This window comes from Miniopterus schreibersii, assembly GCF_964146895.1.
Source record: "Miniopterus schreibersii genome assembly, chromosome: 3".
Lineage (NCBI taxonomy): Eukaryota > Metazoa > Chordata > Mammalia > Chiroptera > Miniopteridae > Miniopterus > Miniopterus schreibersii.
The window spans coordinates 7,070,556-7,095,021 of record NC_138103.1 but is presented as its reverse complement, the minus strand read 5'-3'; the positions used below and the strand labels follow the sequence as shown (position 1 = coordinate 7,095,021).

General features: G+C 52.6%; 3 protein-coding genes across 3 annotated transcripts; 1 reads left to right on the top strand and 2 right to left on the bottom strand.

Moving 5' to 3' along the window:
- Window positions 1–1,273: 1,273 nt before the first annotated feature.
- TBC1D10B (TBC1 domain family member 10B) lies at window positions 1,274–11,844 on the bottom strand. The gene is made up of 9 exons (XM_081131281.1): window positions 10,868–11,844; window positions 7,563–7,662; window positions 7,156–7,263; window positions 6,958–7,064; window positions 3,915–4,029; window positions 3,728–3,793; window positions 3,338–3,527; window positions 2,878–3,032; window positions 1,274–2,790 (listed from the first exon to the last, which is right to left on the bottom strand). The coding sequence occupies exons 1-9, from the start codon at window positions 11,773–11,775 to the stop codon at window positions 2,146–2,148; spliced, it is 2,394 nt and encodes a 797-aa protein (XP_080987407.1). The 5' UTR covers window positions 11,776–11,844; the 3' UTR covers window positions 1,274–2,145.
- Window positions 11,845–15,154: 3,310 nt separating this feature from the next.
- MYL11 (myosin light chain 11) lies at window positions 15,155–17,570 on the top strand. The gene is made up of 7 exons (XM_081132108.1): window positions 15,155–15,400; window positions 16,033–16,128; window positions 16,381–16,456; window positions 16,660–16,764; window positions 16,868–16,946; window positions 17,237–17,285; window positions 17,374–17,570. Exons 1-7 carry the CDS (start codon window positions 15,398–15,400, stop codon window positions 17,476–17,478), a joined length of 513 nt encoding a protein of 170 aa, XP_080988234.1. The 5' UTR covers window positions 15,155–15,397; the 3' UTR covers window positions 17,479–17,570.
- Window positions 17,571–17,767: 197 nt separating this feature from the next.
- On the bottom strand, window positions 17,768–22,044 carry SEPTIN1 (septin 1). Its single transcript, XM_081132106.1, has 11 exons — window positions 21,982–22,044; window positions 21,717–21,807; window positions 21,538–21,624; window positions 21,214–21,337; window positions 20,758–20,892; window positions 20,546–20,663; window positions 19,230–19,331; window positions 19,016–19,115; window positions 18,623–18,788; window positions 18,314–18,404; window positions 17,768–18,207 (listed from the first exon to the last, which is right to left on the bottom strand). Exons 1-11 carry the CDS (start codon window positions 21,982–21,984, stop codon window positions 18,121–18,123), a joined length of 1,104 nt encoding a protein of 367 aa, XP_080988232.1. The 5' UTR covers window positions 21,985–22,044; the 3' UTR covers window positions 17,768–18,120.
- Between the last annotated feature and the right edge of the window lie 2,422 nt (window positions 22,045–24,466).

The window sequence follows — 24,466 nt, the reverse complement described above, 5'->3', positions numbered from 1 at the left end:
TTCGGTTCCCTTGATGATCCGCCGCGAGACCCCCGACTGCTATGGGGCACCTTCCGGACTCAGCTCCCTTTAGGACCCAGGGGAAATCATTTACCCCACCCCTATCTCTTGGGCTAGTTTCGTTTCTGAAGTGGAAAGGGCCTTCGCAGGAGAGGTGGCAGTGGCACCTGTGCCCAGTACCCTGGCCGAACCCCTTGTGCCCTGATCTCAGGTAGGCCTGGAAAAGGGCACCAGAGCCTCGCTCTCCAACCACAGCTGCAGACTAAAGCCCCTATCTTAGCAAACAGGCTCAGTGGCCCCTACCCAGGTTCTGTAGGGGTGAGGAACAAGCTGTAGGGACAAGACCTCTAGCTTTTGAGGACACTCAGAGTCTGAATCCGACTAGCCTAACTGGTACCACAGGAGCGCAGCAGGGAGGTCCCCAGAGTAACAAGATGGACCACCCCTCCTCTCTACAGATTGTACTACCATGAAACTGCACCAAAAGTCCGTGCTCAGTTTCTTCCGCGGTTACAGAACACAGGTTCCAGACCTGGAGGGAATGTTGCTAAAGGAGGGGGGCCAAAATACCAGCTACCAGCGTCTCTGGTTCATCCTCCTAGGAAACCTCTTCTACCAAGAGCACCAGGCAGACAGCTCGCTCCTGGGCCTCATCCTGTTAGAGAACTGCCAGGTGGAGCAACGCCTTGGGGCCACAGAACCTTATGCCTTACCATCCTGGCCCCTGGGGTAGAGGGAACAGAAAGTAGGGAGGCCCATAAACTGGCAGCAAAAAACCAAGAGCTGGGAACCTGGCTGTGGGCTCAGGCTAGGGTGAGCTGGAGGCAGCTGGCTGTGCTACTACCCTCACCACCCCCCCAGAGGCCCAGTACCACAGCTGTGCCGGGCAGCTGACCAAGAGCCCAGCTCACCCCCCCCCATCCCACCCCACCCAGGACTGTGGCTTTCTAGCCACTCCCTCAGTCCCCACTCCAGGTTCCAGGAGTTGCATGAGTGCTTTGGAAAGGAGATCCGTGCACTGCAGGTGATAAGCAGAGGACTTCAGAGGGCCAATAATGGAGACAGACGATCCCAGGCAAAGGTGGAGCAGGAACTCAACCATTGTTTGTTGATGAATGACTGAGAGGTGGACCAAAGGCCAAGAGGTACCTACCTGCCAAGACCAGCGAACTGCTTCAGTAGATCCTGGCTCACTCATCACTCACTCACTCCTTCCCTCCCTCTAGTTCTTATTCTAACCCCCTTCATGGAAATAACAAGGCAGGAGACAGACCCAGGTACAATAGCAGGTTCTTTTCTGGTTCCTCAAAGCGCCACATGGGGTGGGGGCAGATACAGGAGAATGTAAACATTGGGTTCCACCCCCTGGAGCTCAAGACAAGACCCCTTTCCCAGAGAGGGGCTGAAGGGTCAGAAGGGAATAACGTGAAAGGTGGGGGTTCTGGTGAGGCAAAGCAGGAGAGGCCTGAGAATAGAGGAAGGTGGGTGAATACGAAGGAGAGCAGGAGGGTGGTGGGTGAGGAAGTGGGGGACATTTCCTGTTCCAGTGCATGTCCCCTTAAATAAACTAGAGTGCAAGAACATTATGGAAGGAGAACCAAAGGGCAGAAGATAGAGCGAACACCCCCACCCTGAGCAGACCAGGTCCTTTATACATAATTACAACACAGAGATGTCCAGAAGTCAAGCAAGGAGGGTCTTTGCCCCCAGCCAGGAAGTGGGGGAGGCAGGCAGGACTGAAGAAGAGAAAAAGGAACCCAGCTCCACTTCATGGGTAAAGGGAGCAACTGGAGTTTAAGAATCTGAAAACTGCTGACTCCCATTGCCAAGAGTCACCCCTTTGGTGACAAAAGGCCAATCAGGACAGCACCTGGAAAGGGACCCCAAAGGAAAATGGGGCATGAGTGACAGAGACCCCAGTTGGACCTAACTGGAGGTGAGGGGCTCCAGACTTGTTCAATAGCTGCCTCAGGGAAACGCAGCTGCCCCATGCACTCTGACTGTCCTGGCTATGTAGGGATCAGCAGCTGGCAAGGAGATGGGGAATCAAGCCACTTTCCTCAGAAAGAGGGACAGCCTACCGAGGGGTCTGCTCTTGGCTGAGGGAGAAAGGGGGGGCCATGCAGTCCAGCCCCAGGGCAGAGGTCAGAAGTAAGCATCCTGCCGGGTCTCAGAGGCTGAGGACCTATCCCCGCCATCCTGGGGGGCTGGGGACCCATCTGCCTTTCGACGCAGCGAAAGCTTCCTGCCTTGGGCCTTCTTCTCCTGCTTCTGCCGCTCCTTCTCCTGCTTCTGCTGTTCCTTCTCGTATTCTTTTTCCCACTTCTGCCGCTCCTTTTCCCGCTTCTCCCGCTCCTTTTCCTGTTTCTGTCGCTCCTTCTCACGTTCCTTTTCCTGTTTCTGCCGTTCCTTCTCCTGCCTCCGAGTCTCCTTGCTGGGACCCAGTGGGGTGCTGTTACCAGTAGGTGAAGGAAGGGATGGATGCAGTCCCTCAGCGGTGACCACAGGCCCTGGGGCAGGCCCAGCAATGGCCCTGTGGGAAGGAGGGGGTGGAGATGGGGCCCCTCCAGCTGCCAGGGAGCCTCGGCTCTTGAGGCTAGGGAGGCTGAGGAGGCTAGAGGAGGGGCCCAGGGGTGGCTGTTGCCTCCGGCGCTCCTCATGGATGGCCCGAGAGCCATGTAGTCGCCGTGAGGGCCGATACTGTAGCTCCCCCCGGGTTTCCCGCCACTTCTTCAGCTGGGCTGTGTTCTCTCGCTCAATCAGTGCTTCTGTCACTGGGAGGTTAGTCACCTAGATAGAAAAGAAATGGGTACCAGAATGCAGATGAGGTGGGGATGGCCTGAAGCAGGTGTGGGGTTTGTCAAGGCCAAGGCCTACCTCATGCACCAGGAAATCCTCCTGCATGCACTGTTGGGGCAGGTTGCGCAGCTGCTCCATGGTTTCATACATGCCCTGGCAGGAGCGCAGCTTCTCTACTGAACCCAGCGTGTGCCGCAGCAATACCAGGGCCACTCGGAAAATGATCTTTACACCTACAGGGTCAGAGAAAAGACAGCACCAGTGATAATGCCTGGGATCTCAGCCTGTCTCATTTAGGAGGGACTCAGAGCTCCCATCCCTATCTACTGCCAACCTTACAGATGAGGAAACTTAGGCCTCAAGAAGGGAAATGAGCTGCCATGGGTTTCAGGTTCCTGGGAGAGAGAGCAGGCTCTGGGTTGGTGGCAGAGCCAAGACCAGGCCTCAGTTTCCAGCCCCCAGACCCAACAAGCACCTTTTAGTGGCAGGGACCATGAAAATCCCAGCCCCTTCATGGCCTGAAAGTCTACAAATGTACCTTCACAGAAGAACATATCCCAGACACGCAGCACTGAAGCCCAGGGCAGAGTGCGGGCAAAGATGCACATGAACCATTCTGTCATGTAGAGCACAGGGTCAATGCGCTGCCGCCGCAGGTGCCGGTGTGCCAGCGGGGAGGCCCGGCGCAACAGCGCAAAAAAGATTTCTCCATCCAGCTGAATGGCTTCCTAGAGGTGAGATGAGCCATGAGAAGAGGACTGCTGTGGCTCCCTTGGGTTATGACTAGATCAAGCAGGGGATCTTCACCTCATGGGACAGAGCCACAGCAGAGGGACAGAAGGGCAGAGGGTGGGGCAGGACAAGGACACCTCCCTGCAGCCTTGGAGAAGAGTCACAGCCCTGTTAAACCAAGCCCCCAGGCACTCACCAGTCCTGCACTGTAGTAACCAGGGAGGTACTTGTCGCAGATTTGCACCAGGCACCAAAAGGCTTGCTGACAAGGGCAAAAACAAGGAGGGAAGGGACCTGAGAAATGGAGCAGAGTGCTCCCCTATCACCAGTGTAGGCCAAGATCCCTCCCATCCCCTCCCCAACCAGGACCACAGTATGCTGACCTCAGCAGGCATGTGCATGAGCAACACTGCAGCCACTGGGGCCTGGGCCTGGCAATAGCCCTCGTCGGGCCGGTAGATAGTGTAGGCCTTAAGGATTCGATACAGGTCCTGTTGCCTGTGGGTATCAGGAAAGACCATGAAGGCAATCACAAGAGTTGGGAGCTCTCTGCCCCAAACTAAACCTGTCCCCCCCCCAGCCCCAGCCTAGACACCTCCTAAATCTAATTCCAGATTAACTTCAGGGCTTTACTCCCACACATCTCCATCCCTCTTCCTAGTCCTATCAAGCTTAAGCCACAAAGACTCAGACCACAATCAAAGCATTCTAGGCTGTAGACTTCCACCCTTGCCTTCACACTCCATGTGCTCCCTAGCATTCCCCAGCAGTCTATGCTCACTCTCCTTCCTTCATCTGCCAGCATCCCATAAACCTTCAAGGTCAGCTTCTTGAGGAAGCTTTCAATATCCACAGCTTCAGTCCTCCTCTAGCACTGTCTGAATGCTTTCATCACCCCAGAGGAAGAGCTCCCCAGGGCAGGACCTGCCTTATCTGTCTCTCAGACTTCATGTCCCCCCCCCAACATGTCCATTGGGCCCTGGTTCTTAGTGGAAGCTTGAGAAACCAGCTGTGTCTCAGACCTTTCTCGTCTCTGCATCCAAAAGAATAAAATCTCTGCCCTAGACTTGCTCCTCCTCTTTGAGGGTGCCCCACCGCTGTGTCTGGGAATCCATCCATTCAGCCCCACATCAGAAAACAGAAAGCCTGCCTTTACTCCCCATGGCTAATCACCAGGTCTTATTAACACTACAACCTAAATTTCACTTATTCTGTTCCTTCTCTCTACCTCTACAGCCACTTCACAGCTCAGACCTTCACTTGCCCAGAAAAAAGTAATGACTTCCCAAATTCTCTCCCTGCATCCAGTCACACACATACTACTGACCACTGCTTACAATAGTGTTTCCTAAAATTCAGTCGCTGAAGTGTGATCTTCACTTCTGCTTTATCTGCATTCCATCCCTACTATTATTCTCCACTCTGCAAAAGCATCCATGAAATGAAAGGCTTGATATACTATTTACCTAATATCTGTCTGCTTCTATGCCCTGCCTTCTCCCCTGCTGCTATCGGTGAACTGTCTGTGATCCTGGACAAGCACAGCCTTTCCACTTGGGACTAGATCCCATCCCCTCTTGCCTACACAGGCCATCTCCAGCAACCTTCCCACCTCTCCTGCATCGTCAATTTTTCTCCCTCTACAGGTCATTCCCATTGGCATACCAACATCTGTCATTTCCTTTAGCTTAAAGTAAGTCTCTTGACCCCACTTTCCCCTCCAAATACCACACTGTTCCTTTCCTTACCTATTCAGTGAAACTCCTCCAGAGCATACTCAGTCTTTAATTTCTTTCCTCCCTTTCTCCAGTCAGGCTTTAACCCACTGTTGCCCAAAAAACTGTTTTTATCAAAGTCACCAATGACCTCCTACAGTGCTAAGTCCAGAGGTCAATTTGCAGCTTGACTTTACTTGGCCCATCTGCAGCACTTCTTTTTTTTAAAAAAATATATCTTTATTGATTTCAGAGAGAGGAAAGGAGAGGGAGAGAGAGAGACAGAAACATCAATGATAAAGAGTCATTGCTCAAGCCCGCAACCCGGACATGTGCCCTGACCGGGAATCGAACCCCAGTCGCCTGGATCCCAGGTCAATGCTCAACCGCTGAGCCATGCCTGGCCGGGCTGCAGCATTTCTTACAACTGATCCTGAAACCTCTCTTCACTTTGCTTCCAGGAATCTCACACTCCTGGTTTTCCTTCAACCTCTCCAGCTTCTCCTTCCAGTCCCCTTTACTGGTTCATTCTCAGTAATTACTATTCTTGAAATGTTGGAGCTACAAGGCTCAATCTCTGAGCTTCCTTTAGTATATACACTTGCTGCCTTGACAACCTCAAACTACACATTCCAAAACTGAGCTCCTGATATACCCCCCAAACCTACTTTCCTCCCAGTTTTCCCCATCCATATCATTATATATTAACTCCATTCTTCTAGTTTCTCAGGCCAAAAACCTTAAGAGTCATTGATAATTCCCCCTCTTCTCTCTCTTATACTCTACATCTAATCGACTGGCAAATCCTTTTGGCTCTACCTTCAAAATATAACCAGAATCCAACCACTTCTCCTCATAGTTCCACTGCTACCATCCTTATCAATATCTCTCTGCTTCTGCCCTGTCTCCTTATAGGCTAGCCTCAGCACAGCAGCCAGGAGGATCCTTTTAAAACACAAGTCTGATCTGGTCACTTATAATCCCAATTTCCATTCACATTCTCTATGCCCTTCTCTTGCTTTAAACTCTTTATTACTTACCATCATTTATTTCACATACAACATACTTTCCTTCATCTTATTGTCTATCCCCACTAAAATATAATAAGCCCCATGAGGGCAGGAGTTTTTGTCTCTTGTTCACTGCTGTCATCTGTGACTAGAACAGTGCCTAGCAAATAGTAGGTGCTCAATATTTACTGAAAGGATGAACTTATTGATAAAAAATGTCCATCTGAGAACCACCTAAGATCATCTTGCATATTACTGGGGAGCAGTATATATACATCTTGTGGAAGCCTGGGATAAAGAACAAAAATCCAAGTGCCTTGGCACAGCATTTAAGGGCCCTTGGTGATCTGGCCCTAAACTGCTTTTCCAGCCTCACTGCTCACACACAACTTACATAACCCCCTAGGCAGGAAAAACTCGTCCCCTGCTCTGCTCTTATCTAGCCTGCAAAACCCAGCTCTAATGCCTTGAACCCTTGATGTGCCGCCCTTCCTGCCCCCACAACAGCCCCCCAACCCCACCCACCAAGTCAGAGTCCTCTTCCCAGGACACTTCCTTCAATATGGCCTGACACTCAATCCATGAAGGACCAGCCTTCTAGAAGTCCTGGAGAGCATGAACTGCTTTCAACCCAGTCCTGTATCCACATGGAGCCTTCAACAAATGTTTGCTAACTGACCCACATGGTCAGGCCACCTTACCCATGCCCCCCTCGAGCAGCAAACATCTCATGGAAAGGGAACTGGCGGTGCAGGTCCTTCTCAATCACATCCAGCCACTTGGGGTCCCCAGGAGCCCGTTCCAGCTCCTACAGTGGGAAAGCAACAATTACCTTAGGATCCAGGGGAGCTGATGATATCCTTCAGCCAGTGTCACATGTCCCCACACCCTGGACACACCTCAAACTTGCCCATGTTCTGCTCCAGGAGTTCCTTGCTATTGGACAGATACTGCCAGGCCTTGGCTCTGAGGGAGGAGGGTATCCCCTTCCGGCAGCGCAGCTTCACCTAAGGCAGAGCAGCAGGCAGGGAGATAGCTTCAGGGACTGGCCCAGGCTCCAAGTTTTCCCCAGCAGTCCTCAGGCTCCCTGGGACAACCCTCCCATATCCATAGGCCTGACTCCACTAGACTTGGCCTGGCCTTCTATTTTTAAAGCTACTCCTCCCCTCAGGCCCAAGTACCACCTCTCCCCAACATGGTCCAGAGAGCAGATACTATCATGTTCCTGGGCTTCCCCAGAGCACAGGGGCACTCCCTGCCCTTGCCTCTTATGCATTGCCCTTCCCACCACTTAGCCTTCTCAAACCTTCTGGAAACGCCGTGACAGCCACTTATCCCAGTTATTGAACATCTCCAGCCACTTGAGCTCCCGCTGCCGAGCCACATCCACGGGAATGGAACTCTCTCTGCAGGATGGGGGGAGCAAGGAAAGGGTCAGTAGCAGTAGTATAATACCTGGATTGCTGGGGGAACTAAGGCAAGCAACCTCTCCAGGCTCAAATGAGAGACTGGATATAAAAACATTTTGTGAGCTGCCAAACATCAGATGTCTGGCCACTTGGCTATCCAAGGCCCTAGTTCACCAAACTGAAAGGATTTCTTCCCTTTGGAAGGAATCTCTGCACAGAGATTGTGTTCTCCTGTTGGATTGCTATACAGAAGTGTGTTTAAATCCCACTTCTGACATATATAAGTTTGGGAAGAAAGTATGGAATAATTAAAACCATATTTTGCATTAGACCTGAACCCAAGTTCTAGTTTTACCACTTATTTATTGTATGACCTGGTAAGTCACTTAATTCCTCTAAGCCTCAATTTCCTCATAAGATGGAGAGAAAAACATCTACCTGACAGTCTATATGAGGTAACACATATAGGGGTGCAGGAAGTAATAACAATTATTATCCATAAAATAAGATGCAGAACAAATATACGTCTCTGTCTCCTTAGAAGCAACTGTCCAAGTTTCCTCCTATCAGACTCTTGAGATCCCCTGGGACATCTACAATTCTCTTTACCTCCTCCTTCCTGAAATCACCCTGGATTCCCAGGCAAATGAAGCTTTCCTTACACTGTTTGCCCACTTTCTGTCAGAGCTTCACATTCAAGATGCCCCATCAGCCTTTTTTTAAAAAACAGACTTTTTATTTGTTGATTTGAGAGAGGGGAGAGAAAGGGGGGGAGAGAGAGAGAGAGAGAGAGAGAGAGAGAGAGAGAGAGAGAGAGAGAGGGAGAGAGGGAGGGAGGGAGGGAGGGAGGGAGGGAGGGAGGGAGATCAATTTGTTGTTCCACTTATTTATGCATTCGTTGGTTGATTCTTATATGTGCCATGACTGGGGATCAAACCCATAACCTTGGCGTATAGAGACAATGCTCTAACCAAGTGAGGTACCCAGCCAGGGCCCCCATCAGTCTTGAAACAATTACTTGAAGGAGCCAGTACCAGGAGATGAGTGGAACGGAAGAGCAAGCTTGGGTTTCCAGACAGACCTGAGCTCAAATCCCAGTTCTGTCCCTTAGAAGTTGGGGTGTCTTGACAAGTGATAACATGAGTCTCTTCCTTGTCTGTAAGAAAGGGATGTCACCACCTACATCACAAAGTTATGACACCACCATTGACAAACTGTATATAAAGGATTATTAAAAGGAAGGGCTCATTAAATATTAGTTTCTTTTGTCCTAGGAGCACCTTAAACAGAGAGAAACTCTCTCATTAATCTCTATAAGTCAGTTCCAAACTCTAATAAAAGCCAGGAAGAGTAAAAAAGCTTTCCTGCCCTCAAGAAGGTCATAAGCTACTAAGGGAAATAATTACAATTTGGTGTGTAAAATGCAATGACAAAAATGCACAGAAGAGGCCATCTAATTGGAATAGGGGAAGTGGATATCAAGGAAGGCTTCCTGGAGAAGGGGATGTGAGATAAGCCACAAAAGACTGGGTAGAACTTAGCAGGAAAAGAAGGGGGAGAAAGGCCTCTGTGGCCTGAGTATGAATCAGTTCAACAGGACCACAACACTAAGTGCATGGTGAGGAGTGGTAGGAGAGAAGACCAGAGAGGCTGGCAGAGCCAGATAAGAAGCCTATGTGCAGGCTAAAGCACTTGGACTTTATCCTGTGGCCAGCCGGGAGCCACTAAAAGTATTTAAGGCACATGTGGCCCAGTCAGCCTCAAGCCTCAGTAGATTCCCCCAGCATGGAAAATGGATTTTAGAGGGACAAAATTACAAAGCACTGAAACAGTACTCAGCACAGTGCTTGGCACACAAGTGGGGCTCACTAAAACCCAATTCAATCCAAGCTCCTTAGGGTAACATGGTATTGAGGAGAGAACCATTGGTCACAGAGATCCAGATTGAGTGGGGCAATTCATTCAACTTTTTCTTCATCTGTAAACTGGGTACAACAATGCCTCCCTCATGCATGGGAAAGCATCAGGGTCAAACTTCAGTTGCCTTCCTCTCATGGAACCATGAATGTTGGTGTGAAAAGGTTTTCTGATTCTTTTGTTGGATTATAAACACTGCCTAAAATACTCTCTCACAGGGCTTCCCCCAACACCACCAGGCAGGTCCCCCACCAACCCCAGCAGGCCCAGCCATGACTAAATCCTACGCATTCAAGATTCAGATCAGCTTCAGCTGGATTCCCAGACTGGGCAAAACATCCCTTTCCTAGATGCTCACAAAATCCTGTGATGATCTTTAAGTTAAATCTAATATACATGGAAACCAAGTGTTTAAGTACATTTCTCCCTCTAGATGATGAGCAACTTGAAATAACTGTTTTATCCTTAATATTTTGCTCAGGGCCTGCCACCTGGGTACTCAAGTGATGCTGAACTGACCAGCATATTACAGGGGTACAGGAACAATGGACAGGATCCAAAGTGAGGGAAGGAAGAAGTCAGAGGTGATCACAACCCCACCTCAGGAGTGACTCAGGCCCCTGGAGGGAACTAGGAAAGAGTAAGCTCAGCTGGGGAGATGAGGAAATGGGGAAGAGGCCTTCCCCACCCCCTTTCCCTCAGTGAAAACACAAGACGGTCCTCTGTTTCGCAGAGAGGCCCTGCCTTCAGGGTCTCCCCTCTATCAACCAGACCTTTTCCATCTCCGCACCCCATCAGACCCAGGGCTACGAGAAAGGGAAGATGCCTACTTCATTTCCAGAATCTTTCCCACTATGAGACCAAAGATCTCTACCAGAATCCCTGCCAACCAACCCTCTAGAACATCTGGCCCAAAGCTAGAGTTTCATATCAAGGAGCTGGGATGATATTAGATATCTCATTCAACCTTTCACTTCATAGAGGAAACTGAGGCAGGGAAGTGGGGAAGACACTAGCTCCAGGGCACACAACACACCAAAGGCAAAGCTTTTAGGTTCAAACCCAGAACTCCTGACACCTGCTGTGAAACTCACTACGCTGCAGAAACTTCATGATGAGGATGCTCTAGGACATGATAGGAATTGACAAATATCCCACGCCCTCTCATCACCCCTGGATCTTCAGAGGAGGCTGGGCTGCCAGAGTCTGGGCAAGGTGCTTTCTCCCCCTCTCCAAATCTCTGCTTCCCTGAAGCAGTCCCGCTGGGTGCCCACTGTATACTCACAGGCTGCCCGAATACTGGCTGCCCCCAAGGAAGCCATATTTGTCCGTCTTCCGCAGGGCCAGCCCATTTATCTCCGAGTCTGAGCCCATGGAGCTCACATCATCCGCCAAGGACTCCAAGGTCCCAGACATGAGGCTCACGGAGTCCAAGTAGCTCAGTGTGTCCGGGGCCTGTCCTCGAGGCCCAGAGATGCCAGGTCCCAGGCTGGACATGGAGCCTAGGTCCTGAGAGTTTTCAGCAGGCTCTGGAGCAGGGGTCACCGTCACAACAGCTACCAAAGCCTCACTAGTCCCTGAAGGGCCTGTGCCAGACCCTGAGGGGTCCTCTGAAACCTGTCCCGTTGATGCTGATGTTGCAGCTCCATGTCCACTTGTCACCTGTCCTGCTGTCACTGCTGCAATCCGTGCAGTCACTCCCGAGGCCACTGTGGTTCCCGGCTTGGGGGCAAGCGGGGGTTTGGCGGCCAGGGCTCCAGAAGGGGTCCTAGAAGGGGTCCTAGTGGAGGTTCCTGGTCCAGAGGCGGGTGAGGTTCTAGTCTCCTCCGTCTTCGGAGAGTCTGCCTCTGGGGCCTGAGCCATCGACGTCTGGTCTCCAACTACTGCCGCGGGCACCAGAGGCTCTGGGCCGGCGGGGACGTGCGCTTCGGGTGAGGCCGCCGTGCTGTCCGTGACCGTCGGGGCAGAGGCTGAAGCCGGAGCCGAGGTCTGGGTCGGCGCCGGTAGTAGGGTGGGCCGCGCCTCCCCGGGGGCCACCAGGGTGACCGGGGCTGAAGTGGCCGTGGTCACTGGCGGCCCCGGAGCCACCACCAGGACGGGCCCGGCCCGGGAGCCGCGGGGCGGCGGCGAGGGGGCCGCGGGGGCGCCATGACGGCGTGGCGGGGCCACAAGCGGAGCCGGGCCCGTCTCCATGGCCGCGGGCCGCCCCTCACATCCCCCCGCGGCCCGGACGGCCGCAGAAGGCGCCGCCCCTCAGGCCGCTCGGCACCGCCCGCCGAGGTAGGGGGAGAAGGTGAAGGGCGCGGCCCGGAGCGCGCCGGGGGCCGGGGCGGCGCGCGGACGGCCGCCGGGCCAGCGGAGGCGGCGCTGGGATCCCGGGTCGCCAGGCGCCCAGGTCTCGCTCGCGCCCTCTCACCCCTGGCGCTCTCGGGCTGCCGCCCCCTCCCTCCCTCCCTCCCGCTTTGGGCGAGCTACCGACCTCGCGCCTGCGCACACGCCCGGGTGCCGGCTAAGCGGCCAGCGTTTTTCGGCGTTTCACGCCTGCGCGCCGGCGGTCCCATCGCGCTTCTTTTTGCTCCCGCCTCGTTAGAGGGCTTGGACGAATAATGCGAGAGAGGGAACTGGGTTTCTGCCAATCGTTGGACGGGTGGGTGAGGTTGGAGGTGGGAAGAGGAAATGGAGGAAACGTATAAAACCAATGAGCGGGCATAAGGAGGTGGGACGAAAAAAGTAACTAATAGGAAATTAGGAAGCTGAACCTCCTGGCCAGTAAAAATTGCGGAAGAGTGAATGACCGCCGAAGGAGGCGGGTACTGTGCGAGAAGAGGCGGACCTGCCTAATAGGAACAAAAAAAAAAAAAAGGAAGCCAATGAAAAGGAATAGGCGGAGGTCAAATTGACAAACAATGACGTCTATTTGGGCGGTGACAGACAGCATCCACAATCAATAGGAAGAGCTGAGTTATTTTCAGGTCCCCCAAGAAGGTCAGAAGGAATGACAGCTGGGGGGCAGCGTGGGGACGGGCCAAATTTGCGTTTAGTTTGCCTCGTCAGCCAATGAGCGCATTCTCTCACTTTAGCAACCGGAAAATAGACAGCTGTCTCAGCCAATGGCACTACCCAAAGGGGAGGCGTGCTGCCAGCAGGCGGTGCCAGCCCAGGGATATCTGTGACAACCGGAGACTAGCGCAGGAGGGGGGTGACAGTTGGGGACAGCGCGGAGAAGAGACGGGGGCCGGGAGCATTAGTGAAACCCTTAGCCAATAAGAATGCCTTGCTGCCCTGCCTGAGTCCTTTCTGTGCCCCCATTCTCCATCCAGCTACTGATCTCCCCCCACTCTGGTGGTATGTGAAACCCTGAGCTGTATCACAGGTCCAATGCCCTGATCCAGTACTCTACTCTCCGCCTCCACTCTATCTCTAATTCTCATTCCGGCCCTCAACCAATCCCAAAACTTCAAGCCCAGACGGCTATAACCAGAGTCCCCAAATCCTCTAAGTGACCTATCTCTCCGAATCCGCTATTTCCTGTGGGAATCCCAAGCCCCAAGTCCTCACACCTCATCCTTTGAGTGTGCTCCATCCTGGTGATGATCCTAGACCCCAAACCGTGAATTCCCAATACCATGAAATCCCATATCTGTGTCCTTATTTTGGGGATTCAAGACCCTTCAATCAACTCCTATCCTCTCATTGCCACACTTCTCTGTGCTCATTTTCTGCTAAGAAACCAGCCCCCGATCTTATGAGCGCCCCAGCCTATCCTAGACCACAAACACAAAGTCCTGACTTTCTGAGCCTCTTCTCTCTTTGACCCCCATTACCCATTACCCCAAGCGGGAGGTTAGAGGCTGCTGATTTCTATAGAGTCCACCATCTTGAAACTTCAGTCAGGCCTAACTCCCCAGTTCCTCCTTGGTTTCTGAGTTATCTGAAGTTCCCCAGACCCAGATCCTGTGAACTCTCTCCCATTCAGTGTCCGAGATATACTGCTCCTGATCTCCTTCTCAACTTCCCCACTTTCCAGTGGACCCAAACTTCCTGAACACTTCCCCAATTCCTGTCTTTGGAGTTCTCCTCCCCTCCCAGGACCCAGTAATAAGTGGGCTCCTCCCTTGGCCTGGACCCCCATAGTAACCTTATAAGGTGAGGCAGCTGTCAAACAAGGCAGGGAGGGGCCAGTTCAGGAGGCCAAGGGCAGCTGCTAAGTTTAGGGTGGTTCCTTCGCTCTTCTTAGAGATAACAGGTGGCTGGGCCCCAGTGCCCAGAAAAGAAAATGTCTTAGAGGCATTGGCATGAGACTGGAGGAGGGAGAGGGAAGGAGGCACCTTGCTCAGGACATCAGGTCCTAGAGGGAGCAAGAAGAGGAGGTGTCATTGCCAACCTTGAGCTTCCTCAGCCACTATTGCCCCAGACCTCCACTGTATGGAGAGGACTGGGGCACTGAGGTCTAGAGGGGTGGGAGAGAGTACCTCAAATCACACAGCCAAGCTGGTTCTTGCTCAGAATGGAGAGAAAAGCCACTGACCCATTCTAGTCAACCAAGAAGAGGTGGCCAACTAATTTCTCTCTTGGTGTCTCTGACTCCCTTCCTCTGAGTTCTAACTTTCAAACCAGTATCCCAAGAAATGGTTATAGACTCACACTAGACCATGTCCTCCTCTTTCAAACTTTTTCAAGGCTCCCAAGGTCTCAGCTCTCAGCCTGGCATTGAAGGCCCTCCAGTTCCAGTATCTGAGGTTTCCAGCCCCTTGCATCCTCTGTTCATGCCCCATCACAATTCTGGCAACCTGAACAATTCTGATCTTTCACTTCTCCAGGCCTTTTCCCATCCATGCCTTCTGCTTGGCACACCTGCTCCTCCATGTTCACCTGATTCACTTCTACTGGTCTTCATAAAAGTCATTTTCATGCTCCTACACAGGGCTGCTGTGCTCTCTACTTTTATGTCATTTTCTATATTTATCCTGTGTCCATGACTGGACTGTTAAGTTCTACCAAGGCAGGGCCTAAGTAATAATTATGATTATATTTCACTAAACTTGTTCATGTCCACAAGTTCTGTGGAATGACAATAACATCCCATTTTATAAAAGGGGAAACCAAGGCCCAGGGAGTTGAAGCACAAAGCCCAAAATGATAGAGGAGGCTCTCTGCCCTACATTGTCTAGTCTGTCTCTTCATACCTAGTGATTCCAGGCTCTGCATCTTTCCTCACAAAATCCTCCCTCTCCTTGAAGGGAATGTAGAAGACTTTCCTGATCCTTCAGGTTCCCCAGATGGCTCTCTCCCACCTCTAAACTCTGCCACTACCCCTACAAATACCCTCACTTAACTATGAACTCCAAATGGAAGCGGGGTTATGTTTGCCAAAGTGCACCCATAAAGCACAGCACCTGGCACACTATAGGTGCTCATAAATTTACTAGGTTTAAATCTGGGCCCACCTCACTCAAAGGTACAGAAATGTGGTTTATCTCTCTCCAAGCACTGACTTGGGCCTTCTCTGAACTCTGGCACATTCCAGCCCCCTTTTGAGAGAAAGAACACCCCTTTCTGCCCAGATCCTAGTGAGACATGCAGCCCAAGACTCACTCCCTCCTCCCTCTCTCCCTGGACTCCAGCTGCTACAGGCCCTCCAAGAAAGGAAAGGCAACTGAGCCAGGCTATTTTGGTATCTGGGGTGGGCACCCACAGGGCTAAGGTTACCCTGGTATGTTAAGGGCTCCCTGGGGCAGGACTATATAACCCCAGAGGGAGTGCTGCAAGCTGACTCTCTGCTACTTTCCAGCCTTGCCCCCAGGAACCTGAAGACATGGTGAGAATCCCCCAGCCCCTGCCCAGATCCCTCAGACCTCAGGGCATCCTCACCCTTTGAAAGAAGGTAGCTGGTTCCCAGTCCATCAAGAGGAAGAAGGATGAGTCCTTCCTTTCTTGGTATCACTAATGGGGAGCATACAGAATGATGGCCTAAAGGATCCAACCAAGGATAATCTGCTCAGACACTCCACTCACAGGCGGCCAGTCCCTCTCAAAGCATGCTCCATACCTTCCTGCACTCCATCTTCCTAAAACCCTCTGGGACCAAGCAGGCAAGGATTCCCACTCCCATTTTATAAGTGAGAAAGTAGAGGATCATACAGAATGAATGAGTGGATCAGGGTTATACAGGAAGTCTGGGACTCAGAGGAGGCAGGCTCAAGACACTAAGAGGAGGAAACTTTCACTTGTTGAGTAGATGGAGGGATGGGACTCAAGGGCTACAGATTGGAATTTGGGGATGCAACTGAAGCAAACACCCACAGCAAAGAAGTCATAAAGAAGGGGAAGCCTAGAGCCAGATGAGTTGCTTTAAAGAGTGGACTCAGAGAACCCTGAGTCTAATCCATTGCCTCCAGAGAAAAGTAGGATCTGGCCCATGGATCTCTTTGCCCAACCCCCACCCCTCAGGCACCCAAGAAGGCCAAGAGAAGGGCAGTGGCAGAGGGTGGAAGCTCCAATGTCTTCTCAATGTTCGACCAAACTCAGATCCAGGAGTTCAAGGAGGTGAGTGAAGGGAGAGGGGAGAATGAAGGCTGACCCAAGGTACCGTTGCTGCCCTCCGCCCCCCCCCAACCCCCACCCCGGAATGTGCACCTGTTTTAGTGGGAGGGGAAGGGTTTAGAATTCCTTGCTCCACTCCCTTCTTGGCATGTAAGCAGACAGCTGGCTGGGGGCCAGACTCTAATCTGCCTGGTGTAAGGATGCTCAAGCCTGGCCATGGGGGACCTTACCCCTCTGTGCCCTTGCCCTCCACAGGCCTTCACAGTAATCGACCAGAACCGTGATGGCATTATTGACAAGGAAGACTTGCGGGACACCTTTGCAGCCATGGGTGAGCCCCCAAGCCCACCCTTAAAAATCCAAGGCTGTAGAGTCCTGGGAATTCAACAGCCTTGGGGGCCAGCCCTGCTGGCTCCACCCTGGGCCTCAGTCTACTCAGATGAAAAATGGGTGGGATGATCTGAATTTATGAGAAGCATCACCCTCTGGTCCCAAGACCCCACTCTAGCCCATGATTTCCCCACCCCGCTCCAGGGCGCCTCAATGTGAAGAATGAGGAACTAGATGCCATGATGAAGGAAGCCAGCGGTCCCATCAACTTCACTGTCTTTCTGACCATGTTTGGAGAGAAGCTCAAAGGTGAATGAAGTGTCCTGGGTCCAAGCTCCCAGCTGTCCCTTCTCAGACCTTTCAGAGACAGACCCTTCAGGGACCCTTCAGCTTCATGTGCCTCTTACCCCAGGTGCCGATCCTGAGGACGTGATCACTGGAGCCTTCAAGGTCCTGGACCCTGAGGGGAAGGGTACTATCAAGAAGCAGTTGTAAGTGATACCCTCCAGCTATTCACCCACAGAATGCCTCCTTAAATTTCTGCAAGGGTTGGGCACTACCAGAGATAAGGGGGAAATGAGGGCTGTGATTAGGATTAAATTTTCACAGCACATATGGGGAGAGGGCAAAGCCTTTTGTACTTGTGTTTGGGAGATCACAGGAGGTATCTAGAGTGACCCTGATTTTCAAGGTGAGACTGGGAATAGCAACAAGGATGAGGTGGGAGCGGAAAGAATTTACAAGGCCCAATCTCAACTCCCCTCATATCACCTCTCTGCAGCTTGGAGGAGCTTCTTACCACTCAGTGTGACCGCTTCACCCAGGAAGAGGTGAGTGGGGGAGGGGCCCGGGGGAAGCGGAGGAAGAGGGGAGCCTTAGGAACCCCCGAGGAGACGCGATCTTGCAATCTTCCCGCAGATCAAGAACATGTGGGCGGCCTTCCCTCCCGACGTGAGCGGCAACGTGGACTACAAGAATATCTGCTACGTCATCACGCACGGCGACGCCAAGGACCAGGAGTAGGGGACCCTTTAGGCCTCCGCGAGCCAAGGCCTTCCTCGCAGTCTGACCCTTACCCCGCGTCCTAATAAAATTGAACTGGTCTTTGTTTCTTATCCGGGCGCCTTCAGTGTTGCTGTGCGGGCTCAGGTGGGAGGAGGGGCTGAAACCCTGCCGGGAGCACAGCCAGCGCCCAGCAGGCGGACGACGGCCTGGGAGGGGCCGCTCCGCGCGCGCTGAGTCCGCAGCTAATTCCCGCAGGGAAAGAGAAGACTCGTGGCCTCAGGAAACTTAGTTTTGTTTTTGTTTTTTTACCTTTTTAATTGATCTTAGAGAGAGAATAACATCGATGTGAGAGAGAAACATTGACCATCCATCGGTTGCAGTTTCCTCCCGAACGTACCCCGACCGGGACTCGAACCGCGATCTCCTGGATCCTGGGTCCACGCCCGGCCCGGCAGGAAACCGTTTTCATGAAAGAGTTGGCGTGTAGAGGGGCTGGGCTGGAAGCTCGGGCTCGGAGCGTGGCAGAGGCGGGGAGGGGCTCTGGGGCTGCGGGAGCCCTGGAACCCAGGGCCAGGGCGGGCTCCGGGCAGCCTGGGGCCCGGGGATTGGGCCGGAGCGGGGCGGAAGGCGGAGCCGAGGTAGAGCAGCCCCGGGCGGGCCTCAGAGCGAGTCCGACTGCTCGCCCGGAGCCTGGCTCTGCTGCATCTGGGCCTGCATCTTCTCCAGCATCTCCTGCATGCGACGCAGCTGTGCGGGGCGAGATTGCGGGCGGTGGGCCGGGCGTGGCCAGAGAGGGACTCATTCGGGGAGAAAGGGGGGCCTTGATCGGTGGGGAGGCGAGGTACTTGCTCACCTCTTCGTCTTTCTCGCGGATCAACTTCTCTGTCTCGGCCAGAGGCAGCATGGGCAGGGGGATCTCCGTGGCACTCCGGCGGGAGAGCTTACTAGGGGTTGGGGTAAAGGAAGGGGACTCAGGGGGGGCCGGGGTTGTGAGGGTCGCGACCCCGAGGTCGGGCTCTAGGAGGCGGGTCTTGTCCTCGAGGTTAGGGAGGGAAGCAAAGTGGGTGGGGAAAGATTTTGGAGAGAAATCTGGTTGGCGAAGGCGGGTCGTGGGTGTCCCGAGCGGTGCCCTGGAAGCACCTGGGAGTGAGCGCCGCCTCACCTGCGGCTGGCTCGATCGCGAGCGCCCGGCCGGGCCAGGCTCTGCAGGCAGCGGGCCCGGTAGCCCTCGTAGAGCAGATCGTGTGTCACCTCCTTCAGGTCCTGCATGTGCGTCTGCACCAGCATCCGTCGCAGGTTCAGGAAATCGCAGTGAAGTGGGTTCTCCACTGGGGGACAGACCGTGCGCGTCAGGGAGCTTCTGGTCCAGTCCCACCCTCTGGGTCCTACCCCAGCTCTAGGGCAGGGTCCGAGGTCTGCAGCTCTAGGACCTCTCATGTGGCTCCTAGGACTGCCAAGACTAGAGCTCGCCCCACCTTCACATGTTGGGTGCGGTTGGCTTGGAGGCAGCCTGGGCTCCCCGCTGGCCTCAGAATGCCTGCCTGGCCCTACTCACCCTCCACGGTACCCCAGGAGTAGCGGCGTCCCCTCACAGGCCGGGTCCCGTCGTCCCTCACTACCTCGCATGAACCCACAACTGCGAAAGGGATGCTTTCCTACAGGGCAGGAACCAGGGGTCACCGCTGGCCCCTGGAGGGGGAAACCTCTCTGGCAGCATGTGCCTCCGCCTCTGCCCCGTTTCTCTGCCCCGGCCTCCGGTGCCTCTGCACCTTCATCTCTGCATCCTGCCTCTTGAAGTCGTCTTCCTCATCTGAGTCACAGTCGGGGAACTGGTAGATGCTGATCTCCTCCTCCTTCAGCTGCTCCCGGATCTCAGAGGAGAGATGCAGAGACAGTGAGAGTCACAGGCTGCGATCAACAGCCGCTCGGCCAGAGAGATTCAGATACAGACACTGGGTGGTCAACACAGGAAAGACAGAGCGGGTGAGAAATGAACACGCAGCCCTGAGGGTGTGGCTGGGTTGGTTGAGCATCCTCGTGGGCACCAAAAGGTCACGGGTTTGATTTCCGGTCAGAACACATGCCCGGGTTTCGGGTTCTGTCTCTGGTCAGGGTGTGGGGGAGGCAATTGATGTTTCTCTCTCTCTTCTCCCTTCTCTCTCTAAAGTCAATAAAAACATATTAAAAAAGAAATGAGCCCGGCCAGCTGTGGCTCAGCGGTTGAGCATCGACCTAGGATCCAGGCGATCAGGGTTCGATTCCCGGTCAGGGCACATGCCGATGAATGACTCTCTCATCACTGATGTTTCTCTCTCCCTCTCCCCTCCTCTCTCTGAAATCAATAAAGATATATATTTAAAAAAAAAAAAAAGAAATGAATATAAACAAAATCTGAGATGACGAGACAGAGATGGTGAAAGACTGAGACAAAGACACCCTAACAGCCACGGCAGAAAGATTCTAAGATGAGGCAGAGCCCTAGCCGGTTTGGCTCAGTGGTTAGAGTGTCCATCCGTGGACTGAAGGGCCCAGGGTTCGATTCCGGCCCAGGCCATGTGCCTCGGTTGCAGGCTCATACCCGACCCTGGTGGGGGTGTATGCAAGAGGCAACCAATCAATGTGTGTCTCTCTCTCCCTTCCACTCTCTCTGAAAAGCAATGGAAAAAATATCCTCTGGCGAGGATTTAAAACAAACAAACAAAAAAGGATGAGTCAGATACCAAAATACCAGGAGAGAGAGACATAAACAGAAACAGTGGGAAAGGGCTCTGAAGACACTGGAGGGTGGGGGTCATCAGCATCCTTGGGCCAGAGGGCTATCAGGGGTCATCATGTCTATGCCCCTACCCTCGGACAGCCCTTAGCTAAGCGTCCAGCCCAGGGATTCTACTCTGAGCCGCCAGGGGCATGGCTCCTTCAGGCAGCTGACTACCTACCTTCCTCCGAAACTTTCTCTAATAGTCTAGTGTTACACATCATGCTCCAAGAAGTCCAGCCCAAGATCAAAGAAGTCAAAGCTGAGTTCAGGTTTGATCATGACTTTTGGCTTCATGTGGGGCCAAAGATTAGAAGTCACCACACTCACCTTCTGCTTGAGGGCCTGGGTTTCCCTAGGCATCAGGGCATCTGCTTTGCCAATGACTGGGATGATGTTGACCTTCTCGTGCACCGCCCGGAGGAAGGCCACATCTAGGGGCCGGAGCCTGCACCCAAGGATTGGTCAGGGCTTGGACTCAGGATACAGAGACACCTCTCAAATCCTCCCCAAGTGCCCAACCCCCAGGGTGCCCTCCAGACCCCCGGCCAAAGGGTGAGATGAAGTAGAGGCAGCAGTGGACACGGGAATCCTGGATGTTTTTCCGGTTCAGGCCACTCTCATCCCTAAGATACTGCTCAAATTGCTCCTCAATGAAGCGCACCACGGGCAGCCAGCTGGGGTGTGGGGAGGGGAGAGAGTATATGGTCAGATATCAGGGGCCACAGGGCAGGGAAGGGGGCAAGGCTGGTCAGGACTGTGGGGGAAGGAAGTAGTTTCTTTGTCTCCAACCAAAGAAATCAAGAAACTGGCAGGGTCATAAGTGAGATATCGGGAAGCACAGGGCACTTTGGGCCACATGGCTACCAGAAATGCCCCCCACTTTTCGGTCAGGGTGGGTAGGAGGCCAGGGCAGACCAGCCCTGTAACTGCCCCCTCAGTCTCCACAGAGTAGCCATATTGGGAGCCTATCCCTAATTCCCTCCCCCACTCCTCACCAGTCTGAGCAATCCACTGCGTCCCCAAAGCCAGGTGTGTCCACCAGGGTCAGCTTCACCTTAATACCCCCCTCCTCGATCTCCACGCCCCGACGCTCAATAGTCAGTGTCTGCGTCAAGCGAGCTAAGGGTATGGGAAGAGATCAGGGAACTGGGTAGAGGTCTGAGGCAGGACTAATTTCCTTTCTCAGTGTCACAGTTGCCCCCACCTACTATTTTAGGGGAGGAAGCAGTAAGCTGCCTGAGTCCCTCAGAAAGTCATGGGAGACCCAGATGGAAAGGAAGAGAGTGTAGCCTGAGGCTAGAGGATGGGGGTAGTCTTACCACTGGCCTCTGGCAGTTGCCGATCCTCATAGAGGTTGGTGAGAAACAGGCTGTTGATGAGAGTGGATTTCCCCAGGCCTGACTCCCCTGTAGACAGGACAGGCCCAAGCGGTCAGGTGAGGGGACAGCCAGGGTCTCTTGAGGACCCACCACCAGTCCCCTCCCCCAAATCCCCATACCTGCCACCATGAGTGTGAAGTCAAACCCCTTCTTGATGGACTTGCGGTGCAGCTGGTTGGGGAGGGCTGCGAAACCCACGTATTCCTTGTCCTGTTGGTGGGGTGTACACGATAGGAGGTTACTGGGAGCAGCAGACAGGGCCCCCAGTAAAACCTGATCTCAGAGGCCAGAAGTCAGCAAGTCAGCCTACTGTGGGTTGACCTGGGCCTGGCTGCCCTTGCGGCCGGGGGCTGGGGGCCTGGATTCCTGGGCATAAGGACTCACCATGGCCCGGGTCGCTGTTGCCGCACCTGCCGTCTCTCCCCACTTCCTCTGGTGGGGCAGGAAGTTGAGTGCAGCAAACGAGGGGGCGGGCGATGTGGGAAGCTGAGATGCTTTAACTGGCCCAGAGAGGTGGGGAAAGCCAAGACCAAGAACACCTGGGGTCCTCACCATCTGGATCCCTTTGCCCACCATCCCTACAGGAAGCTTCAACCCCCCTGTTCTTTGCACACCTTCCTCCCAAACCCCATTGTCGTGAGTATGACCCTGGTGGGAGGTGGGTGTAGGCAGAGAGGAAGGAAGCAGGTTGATCTGTCTAGCAGTGAGTTGAAGGCTTTGACAGGGATGGTTAAAAGAAAAATAAAAATAAAAGATCCTAGGTTTGAGTGGATCAAAAGCCATAATGGGATTGGAGGTGGGAAGGGCCATCAATTTTTCTTGCCAGCTCATACAATGGATTTTTTTTTTTTTTTTTAATGCAATGGAGTCTTAAAAAGACTTCAGGTCATTGTACAACAGCCAGAGAGACCTTCCTTAGAATCCTGGCCAAGGCGTCCCCCAGCTTGAAACCCTTCCAGGGTTCCCCAGTGACCTCAGAATCAAGTCAGACTTCTGACCTGGCACCAAATCCTTCCTCATCTGGCCACATCACCCGCATTACTCACTTGCCCTTAGCAAGTGCCCACATCCTGGACACTGCCCATACTGAGCTTTTCCTCCTTTTCTGTCAGGTAAACTCTTCATCCTTTAAGGATTTGATTCACAGGGCTCTTCCTCTGAACTGTTCCCCAACTGCCCTAGGCAGAGTTGCGTTCTCTCCTCTGGACTTCCCAGCACCTTTATCAGGCCCCTCCAATGACCACATTTGCTTACTTGGATGTCTTTTCTATTCACCGATGAGCTTCCTAAGGGTAGGGACCACGTTTTCCTAATTTCTATATCCCCAGTGTCTTCCACAGGGCCTGGCACAAAGAAGGTGCCAATGAAAGTCAGAAAGAACTTCCACCTACCATGTGACCTTAAGCAAGTCATTTGGCCTCTCTGAACTCCATTTTCCTAGTGGTAAAATGAAATACGCACACTTCCACTTTGTTATCAGGACTCAGGGTGGTTTCTGACAACATGAACTTTGGAATCAATCAGTTATATACAAATTGACCTTAGCATTTATGAACTGAGTGACTTCTCTGAGCCTTTTTATTTTTTTTTATTTTTTTACTCCTCACCTGAAGATATCTTTTTCCCATTGCTCTACAGAGAGAGTGGAAGGGAAAGAGAGAGAGAGAGAGAGACATCAATTGGTTGCCTCCCTGCAACCGAGGTAGGTGCCCTTGGCTGGAATCAAACCCAAGACCCTTCAGTCCCTGGGCCAACACTCCAACCACTAAGCCAAACTGGCTAGGGCTGAGCCTTTTTTTTTTTTTTTTTTTAAAGATTTTTTTCTTAAGTTTTATTTTTTAAAAAAGATTGTTAATTGATTTTTAGAGAGAGGGAGAGAGAGAACATCCATGTAAAAGTGAGACATTGATTCGCTGCCTCCTGCATGCCCCCGACTGGGAATCACTCCCAGGCATGTGCCTCGACCCAGAATCAAACCAGCCACTATTCAGTGCACGGGAGGGTGCCCAACCAAGTGAGCCACACCGGCCATGGCCTCTCTGAGGCTTTAAAGGTAGTCTCTTCACTATGGCTTATAAAGGCCTGCTTGATCTGGATCCTGCCTACTGCTCCAATTCCATTTTCTTTTCTTTTTTTAATGCTTTCTTTTTTAATGTTTTTATTGATTTCAGAGAGAGGAAGGGAGAGGGAAAGAGAGAGATAGAAACATCAATGATGAGAAACTGCCTCCTGCGCGTCCCCCACTGGGGATAGAGCCCAAAATCCAGGCATGTGCCCTGACGGAATCAAATTGTGCCGGGGAATCAAATCCTGGTTCATAGGTCAAAGCTCAGCCACCGAGCCAGCCGGCCACGCCATCCATCCCATTTGCTTTCTCCACTTCTTGCGGTTTTATTTCCCTTTTAGCCCATGTTATGGACTGACTTGTGTTCCCCAAAAATTCATGTGTTGGACCCCTAACCCCCAATGTGGCTGTATTTGGAGATAGGGCCTTTAAGGAGGTAATTAAGGTGAAATGAGGTCATAAGGGTGGGGGCCTGATCTGGTGGGTATGGAGACGTAAGAAGAGATACCAGTGATCTTTCTGCAGAGAAGAAAGGCCATGAAAGGACGCTGAAAAGACAGCTATCTGCAACCTAAGGAGAGAGGCCTCATCAGAAACCAACCCTGCTGAATTTGGACTTCCAATTTCTAGAGCTATGAGAAAATAAATATCTATTTAAGATTGTCTGTGGTATTCTGTTATGGCAGCCTGAGCAGATTAATACAGCCTATAGCTCACTCCTTTCCCCTCTTCACTCCAGGGATTAATATGTAATTTTTTGATTTGTATAAATTTTGAAAAATATGTAGTATACAGTACATTTTT

Coding starts and splice junctions, on each gene's coding strand:
- TBC1D10B (XM_081131281.1), bottom strand. CDS start 11,775: ATGGAGACGGGCCCGGCTCCGCTTGTGGCCCCGCCACGCCGTCATGGC. Junction 7,065..7,155: donor AGAACATGGGCAAGTTTGAG/GTGTGTCCAGGG, acceptor TTCCCACTGTAG/GAGCTGGAACGGGCTCCTGG. Junction 3,033..3,337: donor GGATATGTTCTTCTGTGAAG/GTACATTTGTAG, acceptor CTGACCCTGTAG/GTGTAAAGATCATTTTCCGA.
- MYL11 (XM_081132108.1), top strand. Junction 16,947..17,236: donor GGTACTATCAAGAAGCAGTT/GTAAGTGATACC, acceptor ACCTCTCTGCAG/CTTGGAGGAGCTTCTTACCA. Junction 17,286..17,373: donor ACCGCTTCACCCAGGAAGAG/GTGAGTGGGGGA, acceptor ATCTTCCCGCAG/ATCAAGAACATGTGGGCGGC.
- SEPTIN1 (XM_081132106.1), bottom strand. Junction 21,338..21,537: donor GCAACTGCCAGAGGCCAGTG/GTAAGACTACCC, acceptor CCATACCCTTAG/CTCGCTTGACGCAGACACTG. Junction 18,405..18,622: donor CGCGATCGAGCCAGCCGCAG/GTGAGGCGGCGC, acceptor CCCAACCCCTAG/TAAGCTCTCCCGCCGGAGTG.